Below are 12500 nucleotides of genomic sequence, written 5' to 3'. Positions count from 1 at the left end.
GATAAAAATGGAAGAGATTAGAATTAAGTCCACATCACTTCAGTGACAGACCACTATACTTCAGGCACTGACCACTATACTTCAGGCACTGAGGATAAGACTTGAATACAAGCTTCTTGGTGTTAGGTATGTTTTTTTCATCTCAGCATAGAACTTGGCACTTAGTAAATATATAATGAATGAATAAATGATCTAGAAATAAGGTAATAGCACAGAGTTTCTTAATTTATACAACTCCTTTTTCATTTGTAGTCTTGCCCTTTATTCTTGTTTATGTATGAGAGATGAACTGCTATAAAATTGATTTGTTATTGTCAAAATATCTCCCTTGGGAGAGTTTTCTATTTAAGGGCAACACATGAAATAACATGGGTTATATTCATTCCACAGTGTAGACCTGTTTCTTCTCTAGCGTATTCAACATAGAATGTCTTTTTCTGGATACAAGTTCAGAAACATTTCAAAATGTATCTAAAATTTATTTTGTGTTAGAAACTTTCTTCTTTCCTTTCAGTGTGTTTTTACTGGATAAAAAAGTTATTCCTGTTCTTTTATCTATGAGTCCATAGGGATTATTAAGTTCAAGTTAAAATGAATTTGAGGGTCACATATTTGATACATATCTGTGCCCCCCCTTTACCACAGGGATGACAGTAAGTGCTAATAAAGATGGCTTGGGGATGATCGTTCGAAGCATTATTCATGGAGGTTCCATTAGTCGAGATGGCCGGATTGCTGTTGGGGACTGCATCTTATCTATTAATGAAGAATCTACTATCAGTTTAACCAATGCCCAGGCACGAGCGATGTTAAGGAGACACTCTCTCATTGGGCCCGACATAAAGTAAGTATCATTTGGACTCCAGTGTAGCTTGGGAAATTCAAGAATTTGAATTCATGAATCAGAATTTTTTTTTTCACTGTGTGTTTCTTTGTAATATGCAAAAATTATCACGTATTTATTAAAAATCAATCATTCAGGAATTTGACTATTCCTGAATAGTCTTGATTGTAGCTATAGTTTCTTTGAGACTGTACAATGTTGAAATATTTGAAAGCAGTTTGCCTCTTGTGTTTAATTTTACTCCAGTGCTTTTGCAAACACCTGAGACATCTCTCACAGAGCAGGAGAGTGCACTCAGGATCTTACAAAGAAGTTTGGGTTGGCCTCAACGTAAGGAACTGTGTACTACCTAACTGACCTATATGAATCCTAGGACTAAGCTAGTTCTTTAATGGCCAGTCGTGGAAAAGAGCATATAGAACAGCGTCAGTCTGACCCTTAATTTACCCTTTCGTCAACTACCTTGCGATCCAAGAGAATTCACCAGTATATTGGTATAGTCCAATTGTAGGTCACGTAGGATATTTTGTCAGGAAGTGCTTAAACTATCCCATAATCCCATACTGTGCTAAAAGCATGTTATAGATGTGGCTTGGTTTTTAAAGTTACTAAACGTTTCTTGAGCCAACATAAAAGTCAGTTCATGACTCTGTCACACCTCATCAATGTAATAGCTTGGCTTTTTTTCTCTAGCATTAACCATTGAACATTTGTATTTAATGTATAAGGGATAAATAGTAAAATAAGAGCTCAGGGAAAGATTGTTTACCTTTAATCAATGTAATGATTACCATTATGGGAAACTTTCCTGTATTAATGTTATTTTACGGACTGCATTCTGTATTATTCTTTTGCAAAGTATATATTGTTAGAACTTAGGTAAGAAAAGATGTATTTACAGTCTGTTTTTAATTCTGCTATCATTAAAAACAGAAAAATACATACTGTTTGAAGTGGATTCTGCCATCTTATACAAAAGTAGTATTATTTGGGGCCAAGTTTCTCTAGTGGGCTTTCATAATTTTGCATGCCCTTTTGAATTTTATAATGGAATAGATCATTTCATACTGTGACAATTCCTTAATTATCTTTATAATGTGAGTGCAAGTACATTAAAAATTTCAGTGCCTCTAAGAAAAAAGAGAAACTTTAAGAGGTTTCTTTACCACTTGTGGGCCAGTGTCCATTCCTCTAGCTTCAAAAATGAAGAATATGGACCCACATGGGGACCCTTTATTGCAAGGCTTTTAGCTTACTTAGTTTAGAGGTAGCATAAAATACACATGGCCTGGTAATTGCTCATTTGATTTATTGTATGATAATGCATGTTTTATGCTGTGAGCACTGGTGCAGGTCCCCTGCTCACTTTTTGGCACTCTGAGCACCAGAAACAGCGCTTGGTTATCTAGCCGTCCCCCTCAGTTCTAATGTATTGCAATGCTTAGGAAGTGGCCAAGAAATAAGACCATTGTGATATTGATTTGGCATAAGTTAGGCATCCAGTCAACTCTAGGAAAGTTGTCAGGTACTTTTCCTTTTTCTCCTTTCCTTCTTTCTATTGCTATTATCATTTGCTTTGTTTGTTTGTTTTCCCACCTTGTGAGCCAGCACCAGGTTGGACCCATTAATGCTTACAGCAGCTTTATTAGGACCTATAAGGATATCAGAGGTAATGTCATAAATTATTGCTTTAGGATCCCAGGATTCAAAATGTAATATCTTAAATTTAAAAAGAGAATAAGAAAAATCCTGCAAATTTCCCTCCTCTGGAAATCAATTAGCCAGTTAATCTCCTCACTCTCACCTGTGTGTGGACGTGCACAAGACACATTGATTTCTCAAGTGTCCTACCAAGGCTGAAATTCAGATGCTATAGTTTGACTTATGGGGTAAATGATAGAAAGAAATTTGAATCATATAATTCTTTTTCAGAAAAAGTGTGTTAAATGATGAAAACAAATAGCCGTTTAGATTGACCAGGGCTGAGCAGCATTTTGCATGAAGTGCTTTGGCCCTGTCCCATTCTTATCACTAGCTTTTATGAAGCAGAAGGTTTAGAATTACCTTAAAAGCTATGTGAATAATCATCCCAAAAAGAAAGTCTAGTCCTTCCATTACTCTGAGTGGAACCATAACATTGCCTCTGGCCAATTCAGCTTTGTAGTCATTACCTGGATCTAGGCTCCATCCACATCTCTTCCTCTTTGTCTCTTGTTATGAACCTAGCTGAATGTGGGACGGTAGTGGAGGAGTGTATTGGAGGGATTTAAAAAAAAAAAAAAAGACTTTAAATGGTTCAGTTACATAACATTGGTTTTAGGAAAAGCATTGCTTATTGAACACAAGGCACTCAATTCCTTTTTTGCCATTTGTGATAGATAGCAAGGAACTTCGTGTGTGTGCGTTCATGCGTGCCTGGGTAGATAATTTGAGTTTCAAGAGTTCAAGAACAGCCAGTTTAAGTTCCAGGTTTCATTATTTTGTGTGGAAAACCAGATGTGAAGCCTTACCAGAATGCATTCTGTTTCACTTCTCACTCCACCTTGCCAGGAGCTCTTATATTTCTGTAATAATAGCCAGGGTTTTATGCTTAGCAGCAGCTGCTTCTAACATCTGCCAGATAATTACCGAGCTGAATCAGAATTCACCTGCCTTAACCTAAAGTGTGGGATGAATTCCTGATCAAGGAATAAAAGATTGATTGCAGTTACATTTTTCCATGCTTGTTAATAATCACTGCTATAGACACCAGTAAAGAGCAGATGCTTTTCTGGGGGAGGTGTAGATGGGGGGAGGGAGGTGGAAAGGGGAAAAAAAACAACCAAGAGCACCCACTTTTAACTACATATGTATGCATCTCACATTCCGCACAAGACATTGACATTTGTTAACACCATTGTAAAAAGATGCCGCGGCGTATGCTTCACATTCTAGATTTTCTACAGCACCTGCTGATGATCGAGCCCCCTTTTATGTGTGAGTTTCGGTGATTCAAAAGCTCATTATGTCTGTGTGTTACAACCTGTCTGTGAAAACCATTTCATGCTTTTGTAACTTGCCATTGCGGGGATAGATCCAGATATAGACTCAGTGTATACATTTTGGCTTTCTTTTCTTCATTTCTATGAGAATGTAAATCCCAACAGAACTATGACATTGTTACATGTTCACGTTGCACTGATGATTGTGAACTCATTTGAAAATCATATTTTCCAACTACTGAGCTTTCAAGCTGCTTTGTGGGGAAGGATCCTGCCTGCGTGTGCCGGCGCTGTCTCTGGATTAATAGCCGGGTCACATTTCGGCATCACTAATGCTATTCTTTTTCCTTCCACACCATTTGTGACCAAAGGTTAGTTATGTGTAAGAAAATTTAATACAGCTCTCAAAGAAGCTGTTTCAGTGTGTTTATTCAGCTCATAATTCATTTTCCGTGCCCCTCCTGGGATCCGGAGGTCCTGTGCGCCGTACGACCAGGCGTGGGTTAGAATTGCTTTGCGTGCGCTGTTGCATTGTGGGAACCTTGTTCTGGGGTCCTCGCTGTCTGTATTGGGGTAGACGTTTGTGGAAACTGCTTACTTTCCTCTTTCTCACTGCTGTCTGAAATGCCAGAAAAATATTTGTAAAACTTCCTGTCCCTTACCCTTGGTAAAATGAAAAACAGTTTGGGACTAATATAGAGGAAAATTCATTTTTGGCGTCGTTTGGGATAGAAACATTTTTTCCTTCTCAGAACATTCAAAAAAAACCACAATACTTTGAACTGATTATTATTATCTTTGCTAGTGCATTCTAGCTTTCCCCCTCACCTCTTCCTGACTTTAATTTATATGTTTTACCTTTATTAAATCTTCAGAAATAATACCAGTGTTCTTTTTTTTTTTTAAGATTTTATTTTTCATTTATTAGAGAGAGCAAGCAAAAGAGAGCACAAGCAGGGGGAGAGGTAGCGGGAGAGGGGCAAGCAGACTCCTGCTGAGCAGGGAGTCGGACGACTTGGGGCTCCATCCCAGGACCCCCTAGATCATGACCTGTACTGAAGGCAGGGACTGAACCACCCAGGCACCCCAGTACTGGTTTTCTTGAATAGGCCTTTTAGTTTTAGGTTTATCTTTATTTGTCTTTGTATAAAATAGAATCAATCTTCCTGACATAATATGCTATACATTTTTTACTCATTATTTTGGGAAGGGATGAATTCAAATTTGCTATTCAGTACATTTTTAACACCACAGAGAAGGTGTTTTGTAGATGAATAAATTAAGTAGGGCCAGAATTAGGATGTGACTCTGTCTCCCAGTGTACTCCTAAACCCTCTGAACTGTGCTTTGTGCTTTATTTTTTGGGCCTGGAGGTAAAAGTATCATGGAGAGACTCCCAGGTGTCCCCAGAGTCTGCCAGAGTGATCAGGTGTGACCAGGCTTGCTGATGCCCTGGTGGTAAAGCACTGCCTTATATTTGTTTTATGCTTTCTCAGCTTACGGTAGCCTCATGAAAAGTGACATCCTTCTTGTGATTGAGGATACGGAGATTTGGCAGTGGTGATTTACCCTCCTATTATGCTCTGATGAGCAAACAGAACTGTGTCTTCTGCCTACAAGTTTGTGACCTCAGAGTGAATGCTTTTTATAGAATAACCAGTATGTCTGAAATTACGTATCTTCCTTACTCTGTAAATTATGCCATGGCATAATTTGGATTTTATTATGCCATAAAAGACTGTCCTTTTATCCGTGCCCTCCCCTGTTAAGGTTTTATGTACTTATTGTCTTCATGGGTAAGTTGTGGATAGTTGGTTTAATAGTCTTCATGATTTTTATATTGTGTAATTTTGATACATACTTTTTTAGTTGCACAATGTGCTGAACCAACTTGTAATTCAATGTTTCTCTTACCTAACTATTCCTTAAGTTGAAGATCTTGGGAGGTATATCAGTTATGTAGCCTTTTATAGAACAGCAGTAAATTTGAATTTTTAAATATCCATTTCTAAGCGTTTTAGCTGTAGTCAACATCTTGCTCAGTGCCTTCCACATTACAGGCATTCAGCCAGTACTTGTTTAATTACTAAGTGACCATTCAAGTGTAAACATCAGGCTTTTCTCTAAAACCAAAATAACTTATTACGGAGTTGCTACAGATTACCTAGAGAGTCTTCCCATAAATTTATGATGACTTCAGACTTCGGGGTTCATAACTTAATAGAGCTAACATATAATTATTATATACTTGTTAACGCCCATAATTAATTATGTATTATGGGAGAATGTAAAGTAATTTGGGCAGCCAGTATTTTAGTAGAGTATGTATAATTTGTTCTTGCTAAGGAACCCAAAAGTCTTTGGATGAAATTAATGTTATTACTGACAGTTCTGTTTCTAAGGATTAATAGATCTTTATTTTTTTAAAGATCTTATTTATTTATTTGAGAAATGGAGAGAGCATGAGCAGGGGGTTGGCACAAAGGGAGAGGGAGAAGCAGACTCCCCCTCCCCCACCCTGCTGAGCAGGGAGCCCTAGGAGGGTTTGGACCCCAGGACTCTGGCAGACACTTAACCAACTGAGCCACTCAGTTGCCTCAGGATTAATAGATCTTTCTAAAAATTGCTATTAGTCGTCTCATTTGGAAATTGAAATAATGCTGTTTTTCTCCTTTATATGATTATTAGTAAACATATAGTTTATCAGCATTTTAAAGTTTAATTGTTTAAAATTTAAAGTAAAAAATTTAAACTTTAATCTCTAATTTTTGCCTATAGGGTGCTTTATCCTTTCAAAGTTTGGAGTCTCTGCTGAGTAAGCTGATTAAATGAGTTGTGTGAAAAAGTAGGGATGAAGGGACAAGATCATTTTATTTCTGTATTTTGGAATCTTTTCCTGTAAGGCAAAACTTTGCTTTCCTTTTTTTTTTTTTTTCATGGATTGTGTTCTGTTCCAGAATTACTTATGTGCCCGCAGAACATTTGGAAGAGTTCAAAATAAGTTTGGGGCAACAGTCTGGAGGAATAATGGCACTGGATGTTTTTTCTTCATACTCTGGCAGGTGAGTGAAGCAGTAGGCTTGCTGCAGGGAGTGAATGATGTAGCAAGCTCCAAAGAAGAGTTTGAAGCCAGAGTCAGGGAGGACTAGCAATGAAAAAGAATGATTTCCTTTTCTCTCTTTCAAGATTAAAAAAAAAAAATTCATCCCAACCTTTCCATTACTTAAGAAAGTATCATATAGTGTGGAAAATATGTGAAAAATCAAATCAAGAAATTAAAATCATCTTAAGTTGCACCACTCTGTGTAGTACTCTTAACATACTGAGTTTGGGGAATTCACATCAGATTTCAATATTATTTCATTAATTCTCTGGAGCCTGCAGTTTGTATGATATTGTATCATGCCTTTTCCTCTAAGTGTTTTCAAACACGTTCAGAAATTTTATTTGTTTTTTATTAACGTACAGATTCAGAAATATTTTTAATGGTTATTTCTTTTTTTTGGAGAGTGTTGAGCTGAACCTCTTTGTATATATGCACGTTAGGAAACAGTGTATGCCTTCTTAAAAAGCTTTTGATAGATAGTGTATTAAGGACACTTACTGCAGAGAAAGGTTTTTTTTTTTTTCCCTTTAAGAAAGGCAGGAACTAAATTTTGATGCTGCTGCTGACTGAGTTCAGCACAGGGAAAGAAATATTGTTGGACTACTTTTCCACAAGAAGGAGGCATTTTACACTCTCAACCCTGGGCCTGTTTTTTCAGTTGCATTAGCAACTGAGTACCAGATTTCTCTTTAAGCAGGCTAGAGAAGAGATGGCTCTGCAGACATCCTGGAGCCTTCTCAGAAGAGTTGTACCATTCCATGGAGGATGTCAGAACATCCCAGAACACCCTGGTGTCCATGACTCTGCAGGTATCTTGACATGGCATCACTGTTTCCTCTGTGAAGTGCTCATGACTACAGTAATAGAGAAAGTCTTAGGGGAGGGAAAGATGTGTTGTGTTTAATAAAAGGAAAGAATATCATAGGCCTTGGGGCCTCATGAATTTTATGGGAGAAGGGGTATTCACTTCACCCCGTACAGAGTTCACCCGTGCTCCTCTCTGGAATTTCTTTCTCAGGCTTAATGGTATGAAATGATTGTAGCTTCTTGTCAAAACAGTAAAAGCAATAATTCCAGTGTCCCCCTAAAATATTACTTCAAATAACAAAGACTATGCCAAGGTGTAACATCGTATTCCTATTAAGTTCTGAGGCCTTACAATCTCTCAAAAGTCATGAGAGAAACAGCCGCTTTCAGCACTGGTGCCTCCCTCCCAGCACAGAAAGGAGAATGGTCTGGATTGTCCAGTGCATGACCACCTGCTTCACTGCAGAGAAAGTATATTTGCTTTTAGTGTAAGGGGCCTCAAAACAAAACAATCTGCTTTTTATAGAAGAGGAATCTATACCAGAGAGGTTAAGTAACTTGTCCAAGTTCCATAGCTAATAATCGGCAGAGCTAATATTAGAATATAAGCAGTCAGGTTCCATGTCCTTAACCATCTGATTCAAAGAAGAAATATACAAGCCCTTTACAAAAATATGGGGCAGCATGGTGTGGAGGTTAAGAGCTCAGGTTTTGCAGCAAGATGGCCTCAGTTCATACTTTACCTCTGTTACTTTACTGTGTGACTTTGTGCCAATGTCTGGTATCTTGATGCAGGTGTGTAGAGTTAGTTATTATAGTTGATAGAAATGTCATTGGTTGTCAACAAACACAGGCGCAAAGAAGTCTAATTCATTCTTAGCCGGGTGAGTTTGGGAGAAGAGAAATGGTCCATTTCGCTCTTTGGGGCACACGACACTTGAGTCCTGTAAACCACATTCTAAGAGGAATAAGGAACGGTCGACACATTTATAGGAGCTTATCTGGGTTGATGAAAGGATTCGAGGATTCTAGAACCATATGAAGAAAATGGGATTTTTGTATCAAAGGATTCAGGATATTAGTCTTCTTATAGCTAAAAAAGCAGGAACATTTGATCCAGTATATCTGAGGTGTCTTAGTAGCTCCCTGAGCTTGGACTTGATCAGTAAGGTCCTCCCCCCTTCCCATGGCTGTCACTAAATATTTTAGGAACTCATTTTAAGTTCTCATTGTTGTCTATATTCCATACCTTGCTTCTTCTGTCCTATTCCCTCCAGCTCTGTTTCCCGAGGGTTAGCCTCGTGTTCACCTCTGCCCTGCATCTTCAGGATACAGCTTCCTTCCGTCTATCTCATTCTCAGTCCGCTTCTTAGCATCCTTTTCAAAAGTCCCCTTTTTAGAAATAAAATAAAATAAAATCCCTTTTTTGATTCATTCCCAAAAGTCTTGTCCCACTGTCAGGTGTAAGCTGTTGGATCCCAGCCTCATTCAGAACCTTGTTCCTCAACTTGCTCGGGAGAGGAATTCCAGCATACAACAGTGGGCAGTCCAGCTAGGCAGATAGATTTTCTCTTAACAGTTGAAAAGAAAATCCTAACACTTAGGTCAAAGGAAGAATGACATGTTCAGGGAGAGCTTGGACAGTTAGTTGCTTTCCAAAGATGTTGTGAAACATATTCAAACACAGATGACTACTGGGTTATATGACTTCTGATCTCAGAGTCTAAAGGTTATGTGATTTCACAGAGTTCAGTATTCCTGTCACTGGAGAATGGATATAATTTGAGGGTATACTTTCTTTAGATTATTCAGTTTCTATAAAAATCAATTGCAAACATTTATTAAATCAGAATATCAGAATTTTTATAGCCTTCTTTGCTTTCAAAGGAATATGTGGACATTCATCTTTAGAAAGCCAAGTTTAACTAACAGCATAAGGACGCACCATAATTGACTTAACCATTCTCTATTGCCCTTACAATGTCACTCACTGATACAAAGTATACCTTTGAAAAAACAAACTATTTATCGATATGGTTATTCATAATTTAATTTACAATTTGTTAACAGACTGGATACATTTTGTTACATGCCTGGCATTTGGCAAAGTCTGAATACCTACAGAATTTGAAAATTGACCTTAAATACAAGGACATTGTAAACTGCTTCCTATAAGGAGTATTCTGTGTGTGGCCCTTCTGGATGACTGAAGTTGGACTTTAAGCATTTTCTGCTTTTCTTGAACGGAAAACACTGGTCCATCCTTTGGAAACAGGATGCTAAATTTCTGCCTTGATAAGTTCTTTCAAGGCAGGTGTCGATCAGGGTTGTATAAGCTTATAGCCCACATGGTGCTTCTACCTTTCATATGTTATGTTTAAGAAATACTTATCGAAGATTTTTCTTTAAAATTCTGGTATTTTCCCCTTTCCTTTTCCTTATCTCCCATGATTCCTTGGGAAAGAAACAGACTAGCTAAGAATCTTAGCACTCAGCTATATCCAGACTATGTTATGGTAGATTTATTCTAATGTCAGGTTTTTATTTTCATTTGATCAGGTTTTCTTTTCCCCTTAATGTAAAATTGGCCAAGTATGGTGAAAATATGAAGTAGTTCTGATTTTTAACAAATTGATAATAAAGTATATATAAGACAAACTTGCACAGTTTTACTAGGATTTTGGAGTATTCACTGTGTAAATTTTTAACAGAGACATTCCAGAACTACCAGAGCGAGAAGAAGGAGAGGGAGAAGAAAGTGAACTTCAAAATGCAGCATACAGTAATTGGAACCAGCCCAGGCGGTAAGGACTATTTCTGTCTTCTGCCTACTCAGTGTTTAAAGATAGGGAGGTGTGGTTTCGAGTACTGGATTACAACTTGCTACTGTGACATAGGGCAAGGCGTTTTAATATCCCTTACCCTCCATTTCTTCCTGTGTGCAGTGGAGAGAACAATGTGTTATTACATAGGATCTAAACTAACATGTATATAAGGATTTGACACACAGTAGGGGCTAACTACAATTAACTAGAGAAAATTATGCATAGGTAGTTGGGAATGGATAATATTTTCTGTAGAGCTCGATCTTGGGTTTACCACCAAATGTTAATTTAAATTTTCTCTAGCATTTGTAGCACATATATTCAAAATGTGTGTGTGTGTGTGTGTGTGTGTGTGTGTGTGTGTGTGTGTAAGCATCTTGTTATCACAGCCTGCAGTTATTTTAACCCATGCTCTGTCTGGAACCAATTTCATATATATAGAAAAGATAGCTTTCCTAAATATGTTCAGATATATCACTATGCATCACTAAGGCATATTTTTTTGTTCATGCTGAGTACAATCACATTCAGTTTCATAGGAATTTATTGAGTCCTGATTATGGATGAAGATGATTTTGTGAATAACGGGAGTATGAGACCTAAATCCTGCCTTCAAGGAAATATAATGTACTGGGATAAGCAAGATGTAGAGACACACAAAATAATTTAAGAAGAAAAGGTATTGTAAGTAAGTGTAACATATGAGTCGTCATTGGCTATCCCCTCTAAACAGATCCACAGGTGACCATCATAATGGTTTCTTGCACTTAGGAAAAACTTAATATTTATTCTACAATAAATACATAAAATACTCCAGAGAGAAAAATTTCTACTCTTCAGAGTTGTAATACACTCTGATGATTTCCCTTGCTTACATCTAAACATTTTTAGGTTGAGCTCTATTCAAAGTATAGAAAACATATTATGTAGCTTTCACAAAAAACAGTAAGCATTTCTAGCCATTTAAAATGACTTTTTGATTGGAATTCTTTAAAAAGCTATTTAGCCTACTTAAAGAAATCAAATCTACATCATCACTCACATTGAGAACAGAATATGAATGCTAAGATCTATGGAAGAAAATAGATTATGTTGATTCTTATTTATATGAGGATAAAGGCAAAAGTGAGTTAGATGAAATTATTTTGTAGCCGGTGATCATAATAATGATAAACCTGAATTTTGTTGGAGAACAGTAATCACAGGCAAAGAAAAAGATTTGTCAGTTTTAATGATGCTGTTGGAGGAAAAGTAGATTTCAGAAGGCAATATGCAAAATGTTTGGAGTCCGTAACAGCCATCTAACTTCAACACTTCTTAAGATAAATTTCTTAATGTCTGCTAGCTCTCAGTTACTTCATCTGTAAAATGGGATTAATAATCGAATCTTTTAAATATGGAGAATTCAACGTAATAATGCATGGTTCCTTGTGCAGAGTGAGCACTCAGTCTCAGTGGTTGGCCCAGTCGGTAATCACCATCATCACTAATAACTAGCAAATAGAAAATGTTGGACACAGGAATCACTTTGAAATTTTATATGAGAAAAATTTTCGTATAGCATCTGAACTGGAAGATTTTTATATTTTAGCCCTCAATTTTAATGTGAAATTAGCCTGAGCTATCTCTAAAGGTAGTAACTACCTTACAGAGAGAATATATGTGGAAATTCCAGAAATCTTAAGAAGATATCCTGCACTCATTAAGAAAGGTACTCCTTTTTGGGAAAAATTCACAGGATAGTATGAGAGCGCTTACCAAAATAACTAGAACTTTTAGTAAATGAGGAGCAAGTGTTACAGGTATGCTTTACAACATGGGAAACATGATGGTACATTGATTTATACTGTTAAAAGAAGTTTACTTTGTGTGGAAATAGAGGATATTTTTTAGCAAAGTATAAATTTTAAGATTGCAAATAAGCTGTTACTCTTATT

The 12500-nt window shown here is 37.0% G+C and overlaps 1 protein-coding gene across 9 annotated transcripts in view; it reads left to right on the top strand.

Annotated features, from left to right (window-relative positions):
- The window catches only part of MPDZ (multiple PDZ domain crumbs cell polarity complex component), a 128983-nt gene that overhangs the window by 68516 nt on the left and 47967 nt on the right, over positions 1–12500 (top strand). For all 9 annotated transcript variants that reach the window (XM_034663891.1, XM_034663897.1, XM_019796074.2 and 6 more), the window contains 3 exons: positions 646–844; positions 6783–6887; positions 10450–10542. In XM_034663891.1, the coding sequence (XP_034519782.1) occupies positions 646–844; positions 6783–6887; positions 10450–10542 (397 nt within the window). The remainder of the gene's footprint in view (positions 1–645; positions 845–6782; positions 6888–10449; positions 10543–12500) is intronic.

This window comes from Ailuropoda melanoleuca, chromosome 7 (assembly GCF_002007445.2).
Source record: "Ailuropoda melanoleuca isolate Jingjing chromosome 7, ASM200744v2, whole genome shotgun sequence".
NCBI classification, from domain to species: Eukaryota; Metazoa; Chordata; class Mammalia; order Carnivora; family Ursidae; genus Ailuropoda; species Ailuropoda melanoleuca.
Note: the sequence above shows the minus strand (reverse complement) of the source record. Positions and strands in the feature narration are given on the sequence as shown.